General features: G+C 38.7%; 1 protein-coding gene across 14 annotated transcripts in view; it reads right to left on the reverse strand.

Moving 5' to 3' along the window:
* Nucleotides 1-368: 368 nt before the first annotated feature.
* The window catches only part of TNS3 (tensin 3), a 197,588-nt gene continuing 170,042 nt past the window's right edge, over nucleotides 369-27,914 (reverse strand). For 12 of the 14 annotated variants that reach the window (XM_030971044.1, XM_030971040.1, XM_030971034.1 and 9 more), the window contains 11 exons: nucleotides 24,099-24,270; nucleotides 21,087-21,727; nucleotides 20,377-20,463; nucleotides 16,352-16,480; nucleotides 13,990-14,085; nucleotides 11,815-11,892; nucleotides 10,022-10,099; nucleotides 5,781-5,949; nucleotides 4,739-4,807; nucleotides 4,580-4,606; nucleotides 369-3,639 (listed from right to left, as the gene is read on the reverse strand). In XM_030971044.1, coding sequence (XP_030826904.1) covers nucleotides 3,498-3,639; nucleotides 4,580-4,606; nucleotides 4,739-4,807; nucleotides 5,781-5,949; nucleotides 10,022-10,099; nucleotides 11,815-11,892; nucleotides 13,990-14,085; nucleotides 16,352-16,480; nucleotides 20,377-20,463; nucleotides 21,087-21,727; nucleotides 24,099-24,270 — 1,688 coding nt within the window. In that variant the 3' untranslated portion in view covers nucleotides 369-3,497. Of the gene's footprint in view, nucleotides 3,640-4,579; nucleotides 4,639-4,738; nucleotides 4,808-5,780; nucleotides 5,950-10,021; nucleotides 10,100-11,814; nucleotides 11,893-13,989; nucleotides 14,086-16,351; nucleotides 16,481-20,376; nucleotides 20,464-21,086; nucleotides 21,728-24,098; nucleotides 24,271-27,914 lie in introns of all 14 variants that reach the window. The other 2 variants (XM_030971045.1, XM_030971037.1) reach the window with 2 other exon arrangements.

Consider the following 27,914-nt stretch of genomic DNA (forward strand, 5'->3'; position numbering starts at 1 on the left):
ATTCTCAGCCCCCTCTGGAAGGTTTTCCAGCATAAGCAGAGTGGAGGCAAAGTTAAATGGTTACAATATCTCACTGGATGGTATCACATTCTTACTTCTTAGACTGAAATATGCAATGCAAGCAATTGATACTTTTATACCATTATAACCACAAATTAATTAGGAAGATCATACGCTTCAACGACTTGAACCACTAACAGGCTCATCTGAAGTCCTTGAAAGAAATCTCAAACATTTCTTACAACTAAACCCCAGCACCCAAATTATTCTTAATTCATGAAGAAGGTTTTGCTTATTAGCTGATTTTGAATGCCAGAAGGTAACTTTCATTCCGAATAGACTGCCCTGTGACACTGAGTGGTGAGTGGTGGAATTTCACTTTTGTAATTTTATTATAATCTGAAAGAGATGGTATCTGAAGAGCAGAGAAAATGACTATACAAAGAATTTATAAAACATTCATTTATATACTGAAGACTTTTAGATGCTTCTTTACAGTTTCAAGAAAAAAACTTAAAATTTTCACTAGTAGAAAAAACCAAGAAAGAAATATTAAATATTTAATGACAGTGTTGGATACATGAAACCGTTAATAAAAAACATGGCTTTTAGCATTTTGTAGTTTAACACTGTATGATTATAATAGCGTATTTATGAACCACATTAACAGAAGTCTGGCTAAATATATGCGTCAACTTGCTGCTATTAGTTATGAAATTATGAAATATACACATCTATCAAAATTCTTGAAAGTGCTATATAAAGATTAGTCTTATATTTGCCATGAACGTGTAAGTTCCATGAATATTTTTCTACACAGACTACATAATGTTACATACTGAACTATCTTGCTTTGTCCATTTTAAAATTCATTAAAAAGCAAATGCACATGGCAATATACCATCCAAGGGAATGCAAAATAGAAAATCTCCCTTAGAAACAGGGTAACTTCTTTTTTTCCCACTTAGCAAGTAGTGCTAAACTCCCAGAAAATACCACCAGGAGTGTCAGCATGCAACCCCTCATGCTTTTGAATTCAGCAGACCTGGAGAAAGCACAAGGAATATAAAATAAGGTCCTGAATGGAAATGACAATACACGGGAGAAAAAGACATTTTATTTTCAGCCCAAAGGCCAACACTTAGTGTCTAAGAAGATACACTAAAATTTATTATCTACATAAGTGAAAAAATATAGTTTAAAATATCCTCCTCGTTTCAATTCTTACAACACATCAGCTTAAAATCTAATTGAGACTTAAATCTACTTGAAATGTTAGCTGAAGAATTTCTGTGGGCTCCAACAGGGTGATGAGATTCGGCAACTAGAATCTTAGTACACCAAAAGAATCTTAAAAGAAAACTTGTTCTCATATTTTATAAAAGGAGCAAAGCTCCTACATGTAAGAACTGCATTCTTTTTTTTGGATGGTACATAAACACTGTTTAAGTAGTATACCTCTGCGCCAAAAGAACAGAACTGTATGTTACTAATCAGAGGTACTTGCCTTTTTTGCTTCAATGGTAGCTATTGAATTCCGCACTTTGTATTGCTTCACCCCTCTACAGATATCCAATGCCTACTGCTACTAATAAACCACTTTCTGGTCCAAGTACATTAAACTTCAAATATTTCTTCTCTATCTCTCTCTTCCTCACCACTTTCCTCTTAAAAAACATGGAAGTTATTTACACAAAATTGGCAGTTACACAAATAATTTGGTAACACTTCAGCTATGGTAACTGAAAAAGGTTTAACACGGTCCCAACACATCAGGAAATACAAAGAGAGCTGTTAAAAAAACCCCATATTTTATACAGGGCAAATATAGTTCAAATTGGTGGGTAAAAGGATTAAAATCTACAAGTGGATAAAGTGGCTCATGTATCAACATACAAAATACAGAATGTTATTTTATTCCTCAGGTCATTAACATAATGTTGACAGCTACACATGAAAGAAATAGAAGCAATGAAATTTTTCAGCACTTGCCACACTAAAGTTGCATTATAACCATCAGTTCTCATACAGGGGTCTAGTATTGCTCTTTTTGAATGAATGGGAACTACACAGGAGATGTCAGTGGCTTACTCTCCTTCCACTGCAGGCTTCCACTGTAACCTACTGCATCAATTTTCTATAAAGCTAAATAGCACTTTCTTATCTATTTCATATATCAATGTGTTAAAAAAGATAAAGAGATATGTACAAGTGTGCTGGATGTAGAAATCATGACATAAATGCTCTCAAGAAATGGGACGAAGTAACAAAATAAATTCCATTCACTTTCAAGGAATAACACTAGCTCAAGGAATAACAAATCAATATAGTTCCTATAGATGAAAAAAAAAAGGTAAAATAATCCTCAAAACTCCAGCAAAATAATGGGGTAGAAGAGTCCGTAAATATGATTACGTATTATGTAGGGGAATAAAACAGTATTGCAGAGGCAGAAAATGGGAAGAGTCTTGTCACTGTAAGACAAAAGACAAAATATCAGACTATTTTCTCTAGCAAGGCCCAGGCTACACACACATTTACTTACACAAATTAGTGCTAAAGGTAAAGCTCAACAGTGGTCTAGTTTAAGAATTATCTCTCTGACATACCAAGATCTGAGATCCACTATAAATAATCTGTCACAGGTAAAAATGCATAAATCATACAATCTTCCTCTATGCTTTCCCCTCATTTTTATCCTGTAATTATAAAATGCTTAATCTCCCCTGCTTAGGTCTCCATATTAAAAAAATTACAACCCCCCCCCCCAACAATTATAGAACAGATTTTCACACCTCTTTCTGTTCTGCCACTTCTGCTCTACTGAAAAAATTTCAAACTAAAACAGCTCAGCCTTCTTAACACTAAATACAGAGCAATCTTCCTGAACATTCCACACTGCCACTCCTTTCTTACCATAACACAACTTGCACAAACGCTCTCTTCACATACATCTTCCCCATTCTCCATTCAGTTCTCATGACTGATCACAAAGACATAGGGAAGAGCAAATAGTTTTCCTCAGATAATCATTCTCCTAAAAGTATGTTTGCAAGGCCTATAACTACCATTGATGCAATCATGGCAAGTGTCTTTGTGGAGGTTTTACAAAACACTTCCTGAACAAAAAAGTAGTGCAATCTACTAAGTATTTCTGCTCCAATAAACTATGAGAAACAGCATCTAAAGATATATTAGAAACCCATTAGGAGAAAAGTTCTTCATTTATGCTTCATTCAGGTAAGGGCTATGTGGTTTAGGGTGGCACCCAGCTTCTTTTGTTTTGTCCTCTGATATAAAAACAAATAAATCATGCTTTGTGAGGCATCTTGAAAAAAAAGCCTGAGGTCTTGCAAACACAAAACACAGATCATCCTCTGCTTGCCTTATTGGGAATGACAATATTCAGACATTGTTGCTGAATAGCTTTTCTCCCTCTCACAGTGATTTCCTTCAGTGAAGCCAGCGAAGAGTTCTGAATCAAGGATGGAAAGGCATCAGATCTTCTGGGATCCAATCATGACCTTTGATACAAAGTTTACAATAGCACTGGCAGGTTGTTCTGGATCATGTTCTGCAAAGAGGTGGCATACGTTGTCTGTGGCACTGCCTTGCTTCCTGGCAATGAACCCAAACACTCTGCAAGGGCAGCAATCAAAGTATGTCAGAGAACTGACAGATAGGCATTGCCTCACTTCATAAAACAGAAAAGATACTGCAGAAACCAAGCACACATATAAGACTTCTCTGTTCTGAAGGACAAGGTTCCATGTGGCTGCTAAACACAGTGGTCCAGATGCACCAGCCAGCTCAGGAGAGAATCAGGGAAGCAGACTGTCTCCTTCCTGCTACTCTGTCCATATGGCATCCTGTACTGTTTGCTGTCAGACATGCTGATAACCCTGGAGATATATTTAATCAGATTCGATACTGCTGTTCTCTAACCTAGTTTGGGGGGCGTGTGGTGTGGTGTGGTGTGTCAGGGATTGCCCAAAGAGAGGAATTTGAGGGCCACATGTCTTAGTGGACAGAGTACTGGAAAAAGGATTTAAGCCATCTATTTCTGTTCCTTTCCAGAAACAAGTGCTGAGCCTCTCTGTGTAAGTTATTTCTTTCGATTAAAGGGTAACAACAACGTTTGCCTTCAACAGAAAACACTTTGCAATCCACAGGTAATCATGTATTTATGCCATACACTAATATTACTAGGAGTGTTTTCATCTAGGTACTAGAAGAGGGATTTTTTTTAAAGCTATGAGTCTAAGTGAGAAAAGCTTGTGTTAAGTCTTGCTGGACAGGTGGAACACAAAACTGAGAGAGCAAGTATCACTGGAATACCTGAACCCACAGTCAAATCACAGACCCTCAATCTAAATAAACCATATGAGCTCTGGCTCCAGACTTCCCACCCCCACCCATCACATAATTAGACCCCAATTTACAGAGGTGTAGATGAAGTAACCAATGTCTAATTACAGAGGTATGAGAGACTTTTGTCTCTGAACAGATGCTTGCCCTTCAACTTCTCAGACAAAAGTAATTTAGAACACTGAACATTCAGTTAAGAGACTCTACTTACTTTGCAGAAAGGCCATCTTTCATCCACCTTGTCCATTAAGAAAACAGTAAAAAAAACATCAAATGGAGAAATAAAAATGTTAGTTTTAGTTTGTTTGTTGGGGGTTTTTTGGTAGAACAACACAAATAACATATTAAAAATACTGCTTGTCATACTTACTTTCTGTCCTGTGGATCCAAAGCACAGAAAATAACAGTGTTGACTGAATAATGGCGCCGAAAAAAGAGTCTGTATAGGAAGAAAGAAAATGAATTTTAGAAACAGTAACGATGCTTGGAATTCCAAACAATAAACTAATCTGAAAAATAAATTGTGTTTAGTCTTAATTTAATACAGACAATATTTTTTGCTATCTTTGAGTGACTTTCAAATCCACCTGAACTGCTCCAACCCAAAAAATACATGTTTAAAACACTAACATAAAGTTTTTTGAACTAAAGGAAAACTGACTCTCAAGCTAAGAGCTAGGAGTATGAAATGTATTTTTTCTAAAAACTGGCCATTTAGATACTATTTTTGTGGGACAGACAACTTTGTGGAACTTGCGAATAATTTGATCATCTTACATTTCAAAATATTCACACTCCTAGGCATTACCATTAAGGTAAAGGTTCTGTGATCTGCTACAAATGATTGCAAACCCCATGGAATGAAGAAGTCTGGCACCTTTTTTTTTAACCTATAATGAATTCCTGTTGTCCTTCCTTTGTTACTGTAATTTTTCTAATTGAAAGAGTTTGTGGTAGCCCAACTAGCACTTAGAACAAAGTAAATATAAATTAACTTTTTATCACAGTTTTTTACAGGCCATCCAAAACACTGTTTCAGATCCTGGAGATACACATCATCTGCTTAAGTCAGCTCTGTTCAATGATACTAGTGAAAAAAATCATGAAGATAAATTACTTCACAGAACAAGTTCAATATCAAATGCTAGCAAAGCCATTACTTTCCTAAGAAATAACAATAAAAAGTCTCCTATCAAAGTGACCTTCCAAAGGTAAAATATACCATGTGGAAATAAAGTCCACAACTTTAAAATATATTTTCCTGTACTACAGCTATCCTACACAGTCACCGTCATTCCTATAATCCTGGTATCCTCTGAGACAGAGATTGCAAAATGTAACTAGGAACATCCAATCAACAGTGGCCAACAGGGACAGGGACAAATAATCCCTTCCCGTCCTTATTTGCTTACTTTCTTTGATTATCTGTCAGTGTGATTCCCTGAGCAGACACCTTGAAATGGACAATGGTTGAGATAGGAGACGGATCTTGCATCAGTGTCAGGCTCAAAGCTTTCTGTACTGCCTGGTATCCTGTGAGGGACTCCATCTCTACTGAATTCAGGTACCAAACGTTACAAGCTGTAATGAAAGAGGGGAAAGATTTTGAGATGTCACAGGCCTTTTACTCTCCCTTTGGTTTTAATACCTTTATATCAAAGCCAATGAATATATTTATTATTACCCGTAGATATCCTGAAATTTAAATAAACACAAAGCAACACCAGAGAGTACACTTGTAGGTAGTACTGGAGCAAAGGCATTCCTGAAAGAATGGGGATATTTTGCTTTTAAGTTAAAATACATCAGCCAGTAAGAAAACACACATTTGCAGCATACATTCACACATTCTACAGTTTCAAATATTTAAACTATATTAAAAGGAAACCATTCACTTGATTGGCAAGACAAGAATGTTTTCACACCAGAAAGAACTGAGGGTTATTTCAAAGCTCATTTCTCTTTAATTCTCATTAATAGTATTATGTATGTTTAATGATTTCAGAGCAAGTAAAACAATTTCCATACTGATAAAAATTACTGACATACACTTTTAGGCCTTTTCTTTATTTCAGCATGCACTTACTTCTAAAAGTACTATTCCTCTTCTAGAAATATTAACAACCTCTGAAGTATCTCTATAAAATAGATACTCACTGGTTTCTAAGGTTATCAAACAGTTACTTTTTTTACATGGTTTCGTATCAAATCTGCAGTGAGCACTAGGAAAGTATGTATTAATATTATATAGCATTATACAGTAGTACTGTACTACTCTATACTACTACATAGTACAGTGGCATCTAAAACATAGACTATTATATGGTATTAACAGAATTATTCACATGCTCACTATGGAACTATGGTATAAAGTCAAATTTACAAACAAATTAAGAAAAAGTAAGAATGATTACGCACATCCATAGCTAAACACTAGCACCAAGAGATTTTATGTGTGGTAAAAACACTTGTGTAGGTATCCAGGACAAAATTTACAACTCTGTCAGCTGACATATACAAATTACCATGGTTACATTTCATTTGTTTAGCAGTTTCATTTGGCTTGCCAACATTACTATGAAAGCACAGATTAAATTAAATCTAACAGTTTATCTTTTTATTTAGATATTCTGTAATCTGTCTTAAGATTTCCCCCAAGACCATCTACATAAAATTATAGAGCCAGACACTGGCACTTCCAAAACAACCAAGAAATCATACAGTTAAAAAGTGCATAAGCCTAAGTTTGACTCCAGCATAATGATCAGCCCAGTAACTTCAAGCTCTGGAGTCCATCAGTGAAAGAATGGATCCTGAGATTTCATTTATCTGATTTGCAAGTGTAAAATTTCAAAAATATATTTTTGCATTGCAGTGAAAATTTCAAAACCTTTTGTTTCAATCAGTCAAATTCATGCAGAGAGGACTTAAGATGATGAGTAGCCAACCCAAAACTGTAATGAACATTCCAAACCATAAGCTCTCCTCTTCTCCCCTCATTGCTGTGAATGGTTGCTACAGATCTAAAGCTCTTCACTATCCAGTGGGTCCTTCCCCAGAACAGGAAGTTTCCCTTCTTTCACAGCCACACACATCAGAGTCCCTTCCTCTTCTGCCACACAGTGCATTGCTGTCAACAGACTGTTTTCAGGTTTTGTTTCTAAATTAAATTTCCAAGCATTTTATCTAGATTGCCGTCAAAGTGATAGTTCTAACAGAACTTACCCAATACAGAGTGTCCTTTGCTTCTGTAGCACAGAAAATAGTAAATGGAAATTTATGAAAGTGTTGCAAAGTGAAAACATGCCAGCTTAAAAAGGAGAGGAAAGGTAATGGGAAACACAGAAAGATTTGTCATCAAAGAACATCATGCATAGCCTGGCAAGGTATCGAGAACAGTAATCCTGGAGGAACCATGCTCCAAGCTACACAAAAGGATGACCTTTTGTTCAATGCAGCTGCCCTGCAATGTTGACGCTTTTATCTTTCAGAGGTGACATTTTGAAGCACATCTGTGCCACCAGCAACAGTTTAACAATGCTGCTTTTAGACTGGGAATGTCCTTTGTTCAGAATGCTTAGTTTCTTGACTGTATCAGTGTAAAGAGAATTAAGAACTGCAATTTATTTGAGCAGAAAATTTTGTTGCTGAACAGGCAGATTAATAAAGCAAGGTGTATTCTAGGGAAAATCCTCTTATCTGTATGGTTTCCAATCTTCAATTGTCAGTGTCTAAGAAGCAAAGCATTTCTAGTCATCTTCAGCACTCAGAACCGGGAAATGCTCATTAGGTTTTTCAGGGAGCTATAAAAAATAATCATTCTAGGAAAACACACTGGTTTTTCGCTTGTGGAGTGAGAGAAGTGTGGGTATAGAAGGGCAGGGAGAAAGCATATCTGCTTTAAAGTTTCTTTGAAAGGACTCAATTTACATGTTTTGAATCTGCACTTCAGAGTTGAAATCCACAACTTGAATGCTTCTGTGACTGGAAAAGGACCCCTGATGTATCAAGGCAAAAAAAACACCAACTCTGAGAACCTCTCATAGCTAATTTATCTATTTGGATTCCAAATCCTTGTTTAAAAACAACAAAAATATCTAAACAGGCTAAAACCAAATGTACTAAGTACCCTAAATGATCCATGATACGAAAGCTGCCATAAAGATTTATCTGACTACTGCCCCAGCTGAAGAATAATTCTTTCTTTTTCTTTGAAAAGCACTGTCTGAGCAAGGAGAAACCAATATTTCTTGGAAGATAATATATGCCCCTTTTGATAGCTTTTCTAAGAAGTAAAGCTCTACAAAAATTGATAGGTTTTTTTCCCTGTTGGCCACAACAAACACCAACTAGCAAGCTAATTCATGCTCGCTCACAGCACAGCCTCACAAAGGTTTGCCATTGCCTCAGCCACGCGTGCCTGCTCAATTACAGCACTCAAAGTGGTGCTTCAAATTTTGAAGTCAAAGCAGATTGCTGCACAAGCAAAGAGCAACACTCTTTCCAGAGCTGGTCAATTTGACAACTGCCCCTTCAGAAGTGCTCTAAATGCTGCGTGAGGCAGCATTCTTAGAAACACATGCTTTGTCACAACATTCACTTGTGGATCCAGTGGTAGGTTAAACTCAAAAGAAAGGGGCAAATGTAGTGTATTCCTGTGCTCTAACGGCACTAATTGGGTGGCTTCTGGGGAGAATGCAGTGCAACCTGAAAACCAATGACCACTGCAGGACCTGGGCAGGATCCCCTGAACATGCCCACTGTACAGCAGAGTAACACAATTGGTCGCATTTCTAAAGACAACTTAGATTGTGCAAGAGTACTTAGAGCATACAATACGGTGAGTTAGAATGTCACCACACTTTTTCAGACAAGCTGTTTTAACTAGTTCTCTGGATCAGATGCACACTAACAAAGCAGATAAGAAGCAGAGCACACCTCTACAAAGCTCTTGCAAACACTCTAGTTTGAGAGCCATACAAATGGTAACAGTGCATAGCATCGCACAATTTGAACATACTCTGGTCATGGTTCTTCTGTCACACCAAATAAGCTTGCAGTAACAACTCAACTTGCCAGAATGGCTGCTGCACTATGCATAAGAATCCAAAAAAGCATCCAGTGGAAAAGACACATGACATTTCCTAAGAAAATGCAGCACCAAGTAAAGTAAAGAGAACTGTTCTTTAATATTTTTTTCAGATTGATGCAACAGTAAGCATTTTACAGTGGTATTGTTAGCTCCTATGATGAGAACTTAACCCTAACTGAACACTTTCCTTAGTTGGCTTTTGCAGACCTCACACACAGGTCTTGAACCTCTGCAACCACAGGTTGAAAACATCCTCTCAAAGTTTATCAGTTATGAAAGCAATGTCCTGCTTAAAAATCGCCGTGCTTGGAGTAACCTACATACACCTCATATTCTCACAAGACACATGATGGGAAACGAAACACAATGTAGGAGCTGGTTGCAGAAAACGGAAAAAACTTGGTACGTATCCTAACAATGCCCTTTACACTTCTACCCAGCACAATAAATTTAACTGCTACCTTTATATATCCTTTAATCCAGTCTAAGCTTCAGCTTCTCCCAGCCTGTAAGATACAAACTTTGGTAACAGTCAAATACAAGGATAAAAGTTTAACAGACCTGCACCCTGTTTGAGAAGCTCCGCAGCTGAGTTTGCAGCAGTTTGTGGAGAAGTTTCTGCTATCTCCTCCAAGGGATCTGCAAACAGAAAACACTGTCCATGTCTTGTATGGATTTAAATCAACAAATCAAAGTCCGTAGTCACGTATGAGCTGTTACACTTTTAACTGTGATCTCATCTACTGAACAACTCTTGACCAGAAACATGAAACCACTTTTTATGTGCAATTATAATCATCTATGTAGGTTTTGTGCTGCATCAGGTTTTTTTTGCCTTGAGCACTACAAGCAGGACGCTTAACTTTTATTTCCTGACAATAAAAGACATAACACAGGCATATGCTGTAGGGATTCACATGATTACACATCAAGACAATACTTATAGCTGTATTCCCTCACTACAGCCAAAAATATCTTGACTAGTGTGATTTTAATGATTTGATTTGTATAATTTACAGTAATTTATGCAAAAAGACTGTGTTACCATGATGAAATCAATTAATTATGTTTTGATCCAGAGGATTACAACAAAACCTTCTTAAGTTGAAAAAAAACCATCTGAACCATTAAGACAGCAGTGGAACATTTCCTCCCAATTGATTGTTAAAAGTAGTAAGAAAACTGTCCACCAACATGTTATTTCAGGTATGTAAATGCATGTAAAAATATCTCGCTGCTGCATTTAGTATGAGGCATACTGTCTTTGAATATAATCAAATGAGGAAGAGAGCCATAACACCATAATACAGTTTGTGACATTATTCATATGGTTAGTTACAGTTATCCAAACATTTTAAATACTCCAGGCACTGTATCCTGTCATTAACTACAGAAAATCATCTTAAAATGCATAATCAAATTGGATTAAAAAATAAAACCAAAATAAAATTTCACTGTGGTATGTTTATTCAAGACAAGGCAAATGTTCCAGACCTGTACCTCTGGAAGAACAGAGTAATTTTTCCATCTTAGGTGAGGAGAATAAAGAGAACAAGCCAACCTCCATACTGTTTCGCCATATAAATGCATGAGATCTCGTCACATCTACCAGAGCATATTTTTGTGCTAAAATGGTTTCATTGGGGTATTTGCATACATCAAATGCTATTTTTGTATATTCACACATGGTCTATGACAAAAGTTTAAAGGGTTTAAAAAACCCTTTAAAGCCATAAACCACAAGAATATTTAATATTTCAATATTAAAATATTAATATTGGGGTTAACTTTATGTGGGAGAACATAAGACAACTGAATTACTGGACAAGCATGAGTATTTTGTTTCTGTCTTAAGAGTGGTTTATGAAATCAGTATAAGCAAAATTAGAATCATAATCCAATGAAGCAACATAGGTTTTTTGATCACTTACTTGAACAATATCTGAACCTGTGCAAGTTGCTACACTCTTCCTGCCAGTGTCACACTCAGGGCACCATCTACTCTTTATCTACTTGTCCTTTTGCTAACCAGACCTGAATGAGTGGTTAAATCTAACCATACACTGGCATAATGTCATGTCTAAGAAGGACATTTGTCCTCCCACATGGTAAATTACTCCATGGATTTCCACAATGAATATATGCTTATGACTGGAATATCACAGTACCAGGATGCTCACAACCACACTTTGGATAAGGGTCATCACCAATACTGAAGACAACACCATAGCTTCCTCCTCCTCAGTGAGCTTTCGCTTCGATCTTAACTTGTGACACATTCACAGCCTTCAGACACTGACACTTCGAAGCAAAACTTGGCTGGGAATATCTCTTCTGTACTTCAACAAGCATACCTCTGTCTGGGATGAGGAGCTTGCAGGGCAACGCCAGTGGAGTGATGGAATGCTGATACACTAGAGCTGTCAAACTCCCTGTGGTCAGAAAAGTAACAAGATATCCACAGTTAACTTGGTAGGCAACGAGAATGCTTAAGTTATGTTTGCTCTCAAGTATTTTATAGACTAAGAGCCCCCTCTGCTTCACTTTAAAAATCTCTTGGGACGTAAGCCAAGATCTTCTTGAACTCAGTAATCACAATCGTATGTTCCCTTTCCCTCTTATATACACTGCTTAGACCCTAACCTACATGCCTGTGCTTCAAATGAAGAAAGCACAAAACTTACAAAATCAGTAACATATACAAGTCGGTAAATTCTTTTCAACGCTCTTAGCTTCTGCTACATTAAATTAGTAAATTCTTATGAAGGTGGCAAGAGCACATGAGGTTGCTTGTGCTACATGATGAGGTAAAAAAAAACAAGTTCTACCTCTTAGCCACCTAGTCTTCATCATCTAGTGTTCTGTCTACACACACCTCCATTTTGTAATTCTGAAAGTATAAAAAATAGTCCAGGTAAAACCTCTTCTATTTAAGGCAGCAGTTATGTACATAGAATTCTCTATTAAATGATTCTTCCTTTCTATTCAAAGTCACTCTCGCAATTTGGTCTTGCTTAACTGAAGTAATTCAATATTAGTTACCTTTGATATTAGCATGTCAGACTATAAGGAGTGAGAGGAAGGCATAGTATTCATCAGCCTGTTTGTACAAAAAGCCATCCTTCAATTCCATTTACTAACAAGCAGCAAACATTATAACCACGTACTGGAGAAAAATCTCAGTTCAACCAAAACCAACCGCATCTTTACAGCCCATCAAAAAATTTTTTTGAAACAGAAAGATGACCCAATTCTACAAGAGTCTTACAGAAATGCAAAGACTGATCGATACTAATAGTCCTTCATGATCTTAACCTTAAACGTGCAGTTGCGCCTGTTCACCTACTTTGTGAACCAGTTTTGAGCCTGTGTCCTGGGTTACAATGTGGGGTGTAACCAAGCTATGTATTCTACTCCCATCTACATAACACTTGATGAAGTGTTAACAGTGGGTCATTTTTAACAGCTGCCCAGTGTGCACTCAGCCCTTCAGACTGGATGTTAGATAAGGGAGAAGAGGCAAACCCTGCAAGGCACAATGGCCTCCACAATTAACTCAGGCATGGTAACTACACCCATCCTGAGGGGGCCATCTCTGCTCACGGGCCATAGTGGACTCAATGGCCCTAGCAAAAATGGATGACTGCAATGACTCAAGAGTATTACACCACTCCACTGTGAAACTCCTCACCCTGAGGGAGGTACCACCTGAACCTGTTTATCATCTGGGGTTTTGGGGACTTGGGGCACCACCACCATTGCTCAACAGACCCAGAGGAAGACCAGACCTTTCACACGACCACGGCCTTCAACAAGACTGCAATCATCACTTCAACAGGACTGCAACCACTGCTTAATCAGACTGCGACCACCACCCAGACCTACAGGGTGTGAGATTGTACTCTGACTTAGTGAGTTTAAGCCAGTTTATCTGTATCACTGCATTTACAGTAATTTTCCCCAAGTTGAGTTTCTTTTGCCCTATAACTGGTTAGCATCTCCTTGTTTTCATCTCAACCCATAAGCTCACCGATCCTATTTTCCCCTCCTACCCCAAATGAGCGGAAAGAAAATGAGTTAACAGCTAGGTAGGCTGTTTGCCATTATGGGTATTGTAGTTCCATCATATTACATTAAATAATATACTGACATAGCATAATGTACTTTGTGAATATCTCATTCTGGTGTCATTTTTAGCCACCTAATATGCAGCATAAATACAACACAGGACAAAAGGTCCTGAATCAATTAGGATGATAAGAGTGATTTAGCTCAGTTTTCTGCAGCTACATTGGTAGTGGTAGACAAGCCTGACTTGTTTGAAGCTTGGTCACATGCATCTATGCTAGAGTGCCCTGCACATCTGCTTAAAGTAAATGTGTTAAAGGCTCCTGGAACCTTGGAATGGGTTCCTATAGAAGTCATCAGGACTCAAACAAAGCAGTCTCTCATTTGTATTCCATCCAAGCCAGTACTGGCAAATGCCAACTGTTTCCATCTTCTCAGTCCCTGTGATGCACAGTACTCACCAAAATACGGTTCATTCGGGCATCCTTTCAAGCGTACCCCCTTCTGAGTACATTCAATCAGAAAATGCCTTACAAGTTCATTTGACGAATCTCCAACTGTGTTGAAAAATAAAGCTCATAAAAAGAAGCAATTAACAGACAACTCTCACAAACTAGGTATTTATGAAGCAGTTTTTCCACATTACTACCAAATGTTTTACATACAAAATGCAAAGAATACAATTAGACCTACTCTGCAAGTTACAAGATGTATTTAAAAGGTTGTTTTTCAAAAAAACAAATAAGCAAACAGCTCACTTCAGACAGCCAGAGGAAATGGTTTTATATTCTTAAGTGACTGACATCCAAATATAACTGGTTTCAAAAATGTCCAAATATAGTCCCAGCTACAGACAGGAACAGAAATTTGGAAAATGACTGGTTAGAGATTCTGATGCACTTGCCCATTAAAAGAATTTGTATCCAAAGTGACAAGGAAGAAAAGTATGAAAAAATATTCCCATTTCCAGTGATATTTCTGTTCACAGAAGTTCCCCAGGTTAAAAGCAGAGTAGATTAAGCTACACAAAGGTAATGATGGCGATTCTCTCAGCACATTTTTACGTTTCTAAATGTCTGCAGTTTTATACTATGTCTCTGCATCTGAAAACAAACATTTACACGAAGCACTAGGGTTTCACTAGATTTTTAAGACAGTTTTGATCTCAGGAATCGAAGACAAACCAAAACTGTAGAGTTGGATGAAAAGAAGAGATTCAAAGTCCAAGAGACGTGTAAAAAATCCCTCGAGATTTAGCATTCTTTTAAACCTGTACATATATATGCAGATATATAATTAAGACAAATATTTCTTGGAAGATGGATTGACAGTATTTAATACCTGACTACAAAACTAATCCTCCTCCAAATAGCTAAAAGGTTATTTCATACCAACAGGACAAAGCTATCAAACCATTCAAACCTTAACAAAAGAGCTACAAACAGGTGTTCCCTTTGATCTATCAGGAAACAATACAGATGAATGCATTAATATGGACAGCAGAAACTTCTATGCAAGCAAATATTGCACTGATTGCTTTTTCAAACAGCTTACTCTTTGCTGTTACGCTACCATCAAATTAAAAATAAATTACTACAAGATATGTGGGGAGGGGAAGCCTGGAACAAGAAACACTACAGGAAAGAGAACCAATCTGTGCCTTCTGGGATCAAACAAGGGAAACCAGAAAAGCTAAGTATCACAAAGTGAGAAGTGGAAGAATATTAGTCTTACTACTACTAACATAAACTGTCTCTCAAAGCCTAGAAGAGAGTGAGCTTTCATGTCTTCCAGGACTTCACTAATAAGAAAAGACTACTAGAAACACCCAACAAGCCACTTTCAATTTGCCTCCTAGTTGTTGCTATCACCACCCCACTACATCTACGCTGAGTTCATTACATAAGTCATTGGAGTGGTTCTGCTGACGTTTATTGGCAACAAAAAGGACTACATGGCAAGTTGTTATTAAAAATTGTTTCAAGACACCAGATTAAAACAAATTCAAAGTGTTACTGTAATAGAGGTGTACTCCTAACAGTTGCCAAAGAGTAAGCAAATCCAAACCAACAACCAAACAAAAAACCAAACCAAAACAGCCAAAACCATACTTCCATAAAAACAACACTAAGAATAAATGCTTTCCTGTAATCTTAACTGCCTACCTCACCAGTCATTATGTACTAATGAAACATAGTAAGCTCTGTAAAAGAAAAACAGCAGCAACAAAAACCACTCCACTAACCTTGCAGTAGTACAAATGGAACCAAGAACACTACAGATATTGGCTGCTGAATTTCCATATACCAATTATTGATTTCTGCATGTTCTTCTCACTTTATGTTTCACAACCATCAGGCATGAGTTATATATGGAGGCACTAGAGCTGACAGAGTAGATACATAGATCACCACCTCTTTTAAACAATTATCCTTAGGAATCTCTTCAGATTTGTATCTGAAATAGAACTGTCTCAAAACAAAACTTTGGGATTAAAAATATTCAGCCCTCCAGCAGAGTGAAAACTTTACATTGTAGCCTGTGAATCAAATGCAAACTTCTAATTGCTAGGGAAGACCAATTGCTGAGATGACACTGATTGTCATTAGGCTGATGAGGTACAACACATACACAGCCACAACAGAAGTCGTGGTGAAACCATATAGTATAACAGGCATTGTATCCAGTCTCATTTAACAACACATCAAATGTAACCTGCAGTTCAAGTTGCACTTATGAGAAGAGGGGAAGATTCCAACAGATTGCTACCCACCAATAAGGACTACCTACTATATATAGCATTTTAATAACATATAGAAGTACCTTTCTTTAACTGTAGCACAGAAGGAGGTGGTGTGGCAACTTTCATTGCTAGCCCATAGGCTCCCCGGAAAGAATGACTGTCTCGAACAATGAAAGACCCAGGTTCCTTTTCCTTGAGAACAGCAATGGCTGCAAGAGATTCCAGGAAAGAGACAGAAAAACAGCTCAAGTACAATGCATACACTCAAAAAGTACAGAAGTACAAATGTATAATGAATAGGACACCAGAAGTAAGATCTTTTTCTCTATCCTCATTGCCACGCAACAAAACACAATCAAGAATATTTGGGGGACCTAAGTGGAATCCCCTTGTCCAAATCCCAGAGATACTTATTTTAAAAGAAGCCTGAAGTACAGAACCCCGATTTTTACTGGTTTTTAAACTAAGAGGAGTGCTCAGGTCCCACCAAAATTCCTACAACCAGTGCAAGAGCAAGTCTACTTCTGCTTAAATTTTGGCAATTTGTTAAAAGACTGCATAGCTCTCTGTAATTCCCACACTGACTAGACAGCACTGTTTTTCACTTCCTATTCAGCCTCAACAGGCAGGACAGATTCATTTTCATCCACCACCAAGGTTTTGTCCCTGCAAAGGTACCTTACTCCCTTCGGAGTTTTGGAGCAAAGGAAGGAATGTAAGCGTATATTCTGCTCTTTGAAGTACTTTTCATCTGTATTTTGGGATCTCTTCGGCAAGTGCAGTATGAAATCCTCTCCAAGAGGGAACACTTGCAGGGAAATTGCTGCTACTTTGCACAAGTCAGTTGCAGACTTTGAAATCTAGCAGCCCAAAATTTTAAACTTATTTTGAAAACAGACAAAAAGTTAATCTAATGATTGATCTTAATAAATCTTTGTACTTTGCTTTCTTTCCTCCCCCATACAAGTTTTACAAATACATGTGTATACCAGTATACTTTGTTTCTAGAATTTCCAGCCATCAGCATCCCTTCAGAGAAACCCTAGAAAGAGCCCAAATTTGACGCTGGACTCCATAATTGATTGTTCATACAGGACACGGATATTATGCATATGGGGCACAAAAAAAACAAAGGTTCATTTCATGAAAAAAGGGGAAGTAAAAAAAAATCAGGAAAATGCAGACAATTATCTCTTCTGTCAAAGCAAGTAAAGAAATGTATGCATTCTATTATCTTCATCTGTCAGATGGCAAAGGTAAGAACCTTTTTTCACAACAATGTCTTGTTTTGAGAGGATAAGGATGAATATACAAACCCCTGCAATTAAGCAGTACATAACACTTATAAATACAAAGGGATGCAGTAATAATTTGTCACATGAGCAGTCTATTAAACACAGGGGAAAAAAGATCAAAAAAGATCAGCAAGAGTACCTTAAAACATTTTTTAAATGAAGTTTTACTTCAAGGATGAAAAGAGGCATATTAAAAGGTTGGGAAGACTGTTGTTTCATTTGCTCAAGCAGTTAGGTTTTAAATTGCTTTATATCTACGTCCCTCACTGGCCACACATCACGTGAGGTATTTTTCTGCATATTTAACGACTCAGTTTTCATTATGGGTGGTCAGTAGATAACACAAAGGAGACTGGAGCGAAAGGACCAGCAAAGTATCATCCAAAAATGAATTAATGTTCTGTTTTATATGGTCTTTATTCCCCAGGCATCCTATTTACCACAAAAGAACATCCTCACCATCTGAGAACGTAATAACTAGACAGACACAGCAATTCACCATTTGCCAATAGCTGAAGTTCACACTATTTTGGTTTAGTATGAATATCTTTCTCAATGTAGAACTAGTTAGTAATTTTTTGGTTTTGACAGCCACATTTTAAAAAATCCCAGCTTAAAATCCTGCCTTATCTCATTAATCACAATTCACTGTAGCTGACTAGTACAGTATAAACACAAGCACAGTCAGACCAATTGCATTTGGAAAGCACTGCCAGAGACTGAACTGTTATCATTTCATGGCTGAAACACTGCTTTTGCCCATTATGGCAAAAGTGTGTAATGAAGCTGCAGCAATGAAGCCACACCAACAAAGCCCACTCCACCCTGAACGGACCTCCTGACTGAAACCCTGAATTGTGAGCTAAGCCACATAAAAGAGCTTGAGATAAGATAGAAGTGACAATGTTTTTCAAACATCTCAGGTTTCAGAAGAAATGGGTAAGGCTGGGAGAGAAGGATGCATCCACAGGAGGTCCAAGCTCAGCAGCTGTCCTGAAAATCATCCCCAGCTGGCTTCAGGGTGGAGGCCATAGCCCACAGGCTTATCTGCAGCCAGGTTTGCACAGACTCCTCCCCAACAAAGGGGGGAGGAGGACAGTTTTGGGTATATGTCATGACCTCTGGTGAGACGCAGTGGACATCCACCCTCCATTACACAAACTAGCTCAGCTGTAAAACCCCCCACTCTGGGAAAGCCACATCTGCAGGACGCTCATGTGAGGGGCAGCTGAGGAAGTATCATAATCCAACAAAGACCTCTAAAGCACTCCCCAGACTCATTCCCGAGGCCCTGCACCACAGCACTATGCATGATGCAAAGTGATGCAACTGATTCAGTCTTGCAAGAGAGAGTATCCCCCTTCAGGAGAGGTACCTGGGCCCAACTTGTATTAATCTTGGGACCCACAGAGGGGTGATATATTTCTTCTTAATCTGTTCCTGTCACTCTTCCTGCCCCCCCACAATCTCTTTTTCTATTTCTTTCTCATTTACTGTTAAATAAAATATATCAATTTTTTGGTATCAACATTTAACCTTGTTTGGTTTTAGTCTCATTTCACATAATATTCAAACCTGAAGTTTCTATCCAGAATCCACAGAGAGCTCACTTTGCTCCTCTATGATTAGTGGATTGTAACAAGCACCCAGCATGCTTGTATATGTACTGTTGTAGGGACAGTGTGTAAGTTCATAGAATCATGGAAGAATGGCCTGGATTGGAACGAAGCTTCAAGATCATCTACTTCCAATGCTCCTGCCATGAACAGAGACAACTTTCATTACACCACAGCCATATCCAGCCTGGTCTTGAACATTTCCATGGATGGAGGGCATCCCACAGCTGCTCTGGGCAGTCTCTTCCAGTGCCTCATCACCCTCACAGTAAATAATTTTTTTCTAATATTTAATCCAAGCCTACTTTCAGCTTGAAACCATTTCACCTTGCCCTGTCACCACTACATGTTCTTCTAAAAAGTCCCTCTCCATCCTTCCTTTAGGCTCCACTCAGGTACTGGAAGGCTGCAATTAGGTCACTCCGAAGCTTCTCCTTCTCCAGACTGAAAAATCTCAATTCTCTCAGCCTTTCCTCATAGGAAACGTGCTCCATCCCTCTAATCAACTTTGTGGCCCTCCTCTGTACTCACTCCAACAGGTCTATGTCTTTCCTGTATGCCAGATGCAGTACCCCAGGTACTCATAAGTATTAACTTTCACATAGGTAATAAAAGATTTCTTCAGTTCACTGAATAATACAACTACAAATAAAAGTGCTGTATCTGCATCATACATCATAAAGATGTTGTTCCATGGTACTGACCTTTAAGAAATAATGTATGTCACTTGACATTGAAATTCAGGCTACAAAATGACTGGTGGGTGAGGATGCCTTTGTGGTGACCTAGCTAATGAATTATGCTGAGATCATGTCAGAACAGCACATTTTCCCTCAAAAGATTTCAGAGAGCAGACAGCCATCTGGTGTTGTTTCATGCATATCTCTGCCATTCAAAAATCTGCAGCTTCACACCAAAGAGCATTTGCAGCAGCTACCACAGGTAGATCTATATTACTTCATAGTTAGTTCAGTTAAGTTAACAATTTGTTCGATTAACTGAAAATTTTTTACGATTTCTTGACTGCCCTCCATACTCAAATTCAGCCTTTCAACAAAAGAAACAAGAGGGGTTGTCTATGGCCTTTCTAGGTTTTAGATTTCTTTTAGAGATCAGGTATGTATCTAAAATCGAGACTTCACTAAATAGCTTTTCTATGAACGGATATCTCAGAATATTTATCAATTGATATACCTTGTTCTCTTGAAATATCTGGCTTATACCAGAATTTGGATGTGTCCTGAACAAATTTTACGGTCACATGTTTATCAGCTGTGTTTTCTGTGAAATAAAAAGAAAAAAAGTCAAGAATGTTTTAAAATACAAAAGTGCTTTTACTTTTCTTTCCGACTTCCCATCACCATGATTACTCAAAAAACTCATCATTAGGACAGTTTAGAGAAACTGAGCTGTTTTAGAAACATCAAATATAATAACATACCCTAAGATTTTGAAAGCATGTTCATGTTTCATTTTGCAAAATCCTAAAATATTAAAACCTTTTAGTTATAAAGCTGCATTAAATACAAACTTCTCAACAGGGCCCAACGAACACACATGTACATCTTTTACTTTTCTTGGCACAACTCTAAAAGGTACAGAGAGAAGCCAGCCCTTTTTAAAAGAAATTGAACTCAACACTGGTCCACTGTAATCTGACAGCTGAAAAAGTAAGGTGACCAATGGCTGGCTTCTAGGAAGCAGAGGAATAAATCTGAAGCCTTGTTTCCTGAATACTGCATCCAAAGACAAGGAACTGGCACCATTTACTACAAACATTCAAGTCCTCTGCGCCATTTTCATTCAATTACTTTTTCCCTCTCCACTTTTAAAACCCTCACAATTCTTTTTATAAACTCATATAAAATCTAATGTATTTTGCATTTCTCTGATACAGAACCTACCTGGCACTGGGGAAGGGCTTAACATTTTTGAGAAATCTGGGAGGACATTTGGGAAGGGAATGCTGATTGTGCTTCCACTGTGAGGGCTAGAGAAGCCACTTGAAGAAGGTGACACACAGTAAAAGGAACGTTCTCCTTCAGAGGACCTCGTCTTCTCTGGAAGAGGCGGTTGAGCACGTAGGTTCCCTTCATGGTGATGTGGAACTGCACTGTTCTGGCTGTTGTGTCCAGAGGCCACTGTAAGAAAGTTCTGTGTCAAAAAGTCATTGTCATCAGCACTTGCCACTGATGAGCTCAGTGTTTTAGATGTGCTAGCATTGGCTATGCAAGTAGCTTGTGTCTCCTCTCGGGAGGAGCTCCTGTCCCTGGTACCAGCGCTGTAGCTCAGGTCGGCATGGGCACTGCTGCTGATACCATGTTCTTGGTGTGGCTTTGCTGGTGAACTCTCCAGGTCGCTCAGGGTGACAACTTGCATTCCTGGAGTTTGGAAATGAGACAGGAGAGAGACATCCTGCACAGCACTTGAAAACTCAGAGGGCACAAGGTAACCTCCTGGCTGCCTGGTGTTTCCCACTGAAAACTGGGTTGACAGGGAAGCTTTAGAGCTGTTTTCAAGCCAAGGATATTCTGGGGCAGAAGAGCTGTCAAAAAAAAAAACAAACCAAAAATTGAACACAAAAACAAAACATCAGCCACATCATTCCCTTAAAATGTTACTGTACAACCCATACTTCAGTGGCCATTGAAAGAAATGAAACATGACAGAACAAAAAAAATCCCAGGGTGCTCATTGAAAACATGCTGGACCAGGTAATGCAGCTAGATCAAGGGATTCCAACCTCATCCTGACCAGTAACTTCTTCAATGTACATCCAGTATGCTCTGTCTTATCTCACCCTCCACCTAGCCATGTTGTTGGGATAGTTTCTGAGTTTGCATGGTAAACCAGTCCATGAAAATAATGACAGCTAAAAATACTTCTCCCTGTTTGAGGGGTTTAGTTTTAATATGAAACAGTTTAGTGAGGCTGTTTGCAGCATTGCTTCACATACAGCTGTCCTGATGAGCTAAAGTGCTACCTGAAAAATAACAATAGGAGGCAACAATTTCTTATGCCAAAGCTGCACAGAGGTAGACGTTTATGGAAGCAACATGACACGGCCACAGCAGCTCTTGAATGCCGTGTGTCTTATGCTCATCAAAAGAAAAATGAAAATAAATGGGCTGAGGAGGTGGTTATGCACCATCACACAACAAATCAGTAACTATGATAATGGTAAGAACACAGTTCACAAGGAATAAGTTGCAGACCACATCTATTTCAATACAATTTATATTAAAAAAAAAAAAAAGGAGGCAGGTCCAGTGGTTAATTTATTGGGTGGAAAAACTCTGATTTATAGAATTAAATATTTCAACAGTAAACATTCTGTTTTTCTACTGGGTAGCAATTCTACCTGTTCAAGTAAAAAATAAAAAAAAAAGTCCTTCCAAACAAAAGAAGCTAAGCATCTGATAAAATCATTTGATAAAAGTTTAAGCTGTCTCCTTGCTTCTGAAAATGAAATGCCATTAGGCTGTAGCTGGAAAAGATTACTAATACTACCAAATCCAGAGAGAACAAACTCATTGTGAAATGCAAAGAGAAAAAGCTGACATACGATATATATCAAAAAAGAAAGGATTTTTAATTAAAAGGGAGTTGTGGAAATGAATGCCAGTAGATTTAAACAGCTCAAATTAGAAAGGCCATAAAGAAATGGAAGGTAAGCAAATTGAAGAAGACATTGCTGCAAGAAAAAAACCTCTCCTCTAGAGCTGTAGCTATCTTCTAGGTGAAATAAAAAAATTATAGAAAAAGTATTTCAAAAGAAGCAAACAAAATTTTCTAGATAAAGTCTGAAGTAGGAATGTAAACTTGATGACTGAATTGACTGATAAGCTTTTAATACATATCCACTTGTAATTGTCACACTGCCTCTTCTGCAGCAAATACCAATATATTTTGTTCCATCTTAAGGTTCACATTTGTAATCACAAAACCAAAACATTCGTTCACCGTCTCAGTACTGACTGAAAATGAAACCAATTAGATTGGAAGATAAATAAAAGATAAATAGGTAATGACATACTTGAAGTACTGACACTCTGACACTCCTACCAGAAGTATTCCAAAATACTTACTGTGAAAAAGGACCCAAATAGCTAAAAACAAGAATAGGATAATTAGCCAGAAAGGAATGTTTTTGCAGAGTGATAGAGAAGGTAACTTCTTCAGGTCTAATGCACTACCTTGTCTATTGAGTAAATATAGCGCACAGCTAATGACTGATCACGCATTCTTATGGTCTTCTGACCATTCTAACAGTAACTAGGGACCCCTGGTTTGTTTGCTGTTTCTTGCCATTTCTTAGCTTATGCTGTAAGCTCCTTTGGACAAGAACTACTTTGTAAATTTATACACTTCACACTATTGTCCAAAGCCCTAGAGGTTTCCACAATCTAACTGTAAAACAATAAAATTTCTAAGCCTGCTGATCAGTTGAAAGGTAATCAGCTATACACTACACCAAAGCAGATCTACTGACATTTTACTGACTAAAAAGATATGCCTGCAATGAGAAGAGTGCTCCCTTTCTCTCATATACAGCTTATTCCAATGTGAATTTTCATGACATGGCTTTAAGTTAAACATCAGAGGCGCCAGTTAAGCACACAGAAAAATATATATGAGCTTATATATGAGCTATATACACGTGCTAGCACAAATAACATAACTGAGCTATAAAATTCTGTTTGTCTTCTCACTTATATTCAAAGCTAATTGTGTCCCTCACATCAAAGTAACACCTCTGTATGTGTTAAAATCCATCCAATGGACTCCAACAATAAATGTGACAGCCACCTCAAAGTTCTTAGAAAATGGTCTGCAGTGAAGATGCAAGCATAATGTTTTGTCTGGGAACTATCATTATGAGAACTAAACAATAATGTAAGAGAATTTTTTCCTACCTTTCTGCCCCTGGGATAGGACTGCTATTTGTAATAGTAGATGAAGACGCAAAACAGCGCTGAAAAGAGGGATCAGTCTGCATGTTGGCCCTCAGCAAAGAAGACTTAGTGCCCACGGTACCATCAGACATCACCACAGAGAGGTTAATGGCTTCCGTGTAACTCTGAGATTCTGCAGCAAAGAAAACAAAATGCAAATTTAAAAACAACATGCATTTTTATGAACCTTGTACTGAAAAATGTGTTCATAAAATACTTTGGTTTTCTCTGAATAAGATTATAAGGAAGAAATTTTGTTTGTTTGTGCAGTAGATATTATTTGACAAAATTATGTTGATTGCTGAAAACATCCAGCACGTCAAATAGCAGAGGGAATAGAGATTACATAATTGCTACACTCAAACTGTTTGATCTCCTCTCCAGAATACATTCTCTAGCCCTAAAGATGAGAACAGACTGTTTGTTCCAAGATGCTTTGCATTTCACAGTCCACAGCGCTAATCAGGCATGTCTAGTCAAGTGCACCACTTGCACTTAAAATACCAGAAGGAAACTGGGTGTCCTGGTCCCAGTCACTACAGAGTTAATTTTTGAAGTAGGCCAGCACCTGGAGTTATTGTATACCACCTCTTATCATTGCTGGGGGTGGGGGGAAGGGAGTCTCTTTCAGGGAGAAAAGGTCCCTTCTGGTTAAGAAAGCATGGCAGAGAGTGGTGGTGGTAGCAAGCTGGAGGGTCTCAGGGTGGGGCCACTTGCTGAATGGGGCAGGGGACCTGATGGATAAGGACACAGATGACACTGAGGTACAGCCTTCTTTATATCAGTCTTTATCAGTGAGACAGGCCTTTGGGAACCTCAAGCCCCTGAGACCACAGGAAAAATCTGGATCAAAACATACCCTCCATAGAGGACTGAGCCAAGAAGAACTAAAACAAACTGGACATATTTGAGTCCACTGGGGACTGAGAGGTTGAACACATGAGAGCTGAGGGAGCTGGCTGATACCCTGCAAGACCATTCTCAATAATCTTTAAAAGGTCTCAATGACTGGGACAGATTCTTCAGAACAAGAAGGGAGCAATTATCACTCATTCCTCCAAGAAAGGTATGAAGGATGATCCAGGGATTTGCAAGGTTGGGTAACCTAACCCCAGTCTCTGGAAAGGTGACGGAGCAACTAACACTGGAAACCACTTCCAAACACATGGCAGAAAAAGACTGAGAGTTGTCAGCATCAATTTAGAAATGGGGAATCACGCATATCCACTGAGATAACTTCAGTAAACTGACTAGCTTAGTGGCAAAGGGAAAAGCAGTGGATGTTCCTTATTTTTACTTTAGTAAGGTTTTTATCTTGGTCCCCCATAATATCCTCATAAACACACTGATAAAACGAGGGTTAGACAAGTGGAAGTGAGATCTAATAAAAACTGCCTGAATATCTGGGCCCAGAGGCTTGCGATCAGCTGCAGCAAGTCCACTAGAAGGCAAGTCACAGCATTACATCCGGGGGCTGATACTAGGACCAATAGTCTTCAACATCCTTCATTAACAACACTGATAATAGGATAAAGTTTTATCATCAAGTTTTGCAGACAACAGAAAACTGTCATTGACAGAGGAGTCATTGACAAACCAGATGGTTGTGCTGCTATTCAGACGTGGGAGAAATGGGAAGAAAGGAATCTTAAGTTCAACAAGAAGAAACAGGAAATCTCAAGTTTCCTATTTAATCCAAGAAGAAAAGGAATATTTTCAACAAGAAGAAATACAAACTCCTGCAACTGAGAAGGAATAATCCGTGGCCACAGCACATGCTGGGGGCTGACTGGCTGGAGACAGTTCTGTGGAGAAGGACTTGGTGGTTCTCATGGACAATGAGGTGACCATGAGCCAGCAATACAACTCCATGGCAAAGGTGGGCAATAGCATCTCAGCTAGCATCATAAAGTCCTGCCAGCAGGTCATGGGAGGTTATCCTTCCTCCCTGCTTAGCACTAAAGGCCACATGTAAAGCTCTGTGCCTATTTATGGGCTCCTCAGGAACAGGGATTTGCTTGAACAAGTCCAGCACAAGGTCACAAAGATGCCATCACCGGGAGTGAAGCGTCTTTATAGAAGCAAGGGCTGAGTCCCAGACAGCTAGGACTGTACAGCCTGGAGATAAGAAAGCTCAGGGGTATATTAACACTGTGTGTATAAACCTGATGCAAAGGCATGAGGGTGCCTTCTCACAGTGTGAGAAAAGGACACAACAAAAGGGGTTTAAAGTTTAGCAGCGTAGAGCAGCACATGGCTTACCTGTTGTGCTGGTTTTGTCCAGGGTAGAGTTAACTTTGTTCACAGAAGCTGGTATGTGACTGTTTTGGATTTGTGTTTAACACAGTAATGATAATACAGAGATATTTTTGTTATTACTGAGTGTAATACATGTTGGGAAATAATTCATGCAATAAAAGAATGTATTTTATAAAGATTGTGAAATCCAAATGAGTCTCTGACCACAAGCAGCCCAAGAGGTGGACGTCTATTCAAACTCTGAAATTCCTGAAGGCGCAGGAGAACGATCGGCATTTAGCTTATGGATAGACGCACCCAACGCAATGATCACCTCTATCCCGAGTCATCGGAAACCGCCTAAGAGCAATCATTGCCCTGTTGATAACATTGATCAAGACAGCCAAAGTCACCAGAAAGATACATGCGAATATGCGACCTCCCGGATTCGATCAACGCTGGCTATCAACCAGGAGACAGTCATTGTCCTGCTCTGCACAGTGAAAGAACCAACTACGAATGTGAAGAGTTACAAAAGAAACTTGGACTCCTTCACCTCGGGCATAATAAACTGTATAAAACATCCCCGCTAGAAGCGACTCTTGTAAACAGGGGAGGGTCCGATGCAATAGGGGTCAGATCCAGGTTCACACAGCGCCGATCTCGGGCTCGACGCTGTCTCTTTGGCTGTGGTGGTTTTGAGGACCGTATTTTGGTCGTGGAAAAAGATAAATAAATCTTTTCGCATTTTTGGTAATTTGGCTTTTGATTGATCATTTATAACACAGAGCAAGGCTTACACAGAGCCAAGGCCTTTCCTGCTTTTCATACTGCCACACTGGCAAGGCAGTTGGAGGTGCATAGGAGGTTGGGAGGACAGCCAGGACAGGAGACCCTTACTGACCAGAGGGATATTCCAGATCACATGACGTCATGGTCAGTATACAGAATGGGGGGATGAAGGAGGAAGGGGATGACATTTGGAGTGATGGTGTTTGTCTTCCTAAGCGACCATTACATGTGATGACAGGCTCTGCTCTCCTGGGGATAGCTGAACATCTGGCTGTCCATGGGAAGAAGTAAAGTAATTACTTGTTTTGTGTTGCTTTTGTGTATGGGGCTTTTGCTTTACCTCTTAAACTGTCTTCATCTCAACCCAGGAGTTTTCTATCTTTTACCCTTCCAATTCTCTCCCCAATCCTAGGGTCTGGAGAGCGCCTAGCAACTGCACGGGGCTTGGCAACTGGCTGGGCTTAAACCATGACACCTGTGCAGCTACACAGACAAAAAAGCCACACAGACAAGGAAGCAAAACAACCGTAACCTTTATTTCTTAACAGCCTGCAAACAGCACCAGACTGAAATATGAAATACATTCAACTTAATTATACTGCACATAAATACTATAAGATATAGTTAAAACACATGCATTTAGATGAGGAATAATGTGGATGCTATTACTGCAGAGCTTTCTACAGGAACAGTTTCACCCCATTTTTCAGAGTTACACTTAAATAACCGGCCAAGCTCTAATGGAGA

Source organism: Camarhynchus parvulus, chromosome 2 (assembly GCF_901933205.1).
Source record: "Camarhynchus parvulus chromosome 2, STF_HiC, whole genome shotgun sequence".
Lineage (NCBI taxonomy): Eukaryota > Metazoa > Chordata > Aves > Passeriformes > Thraupidae > Camarhynchus > Camarhynchus parvulus.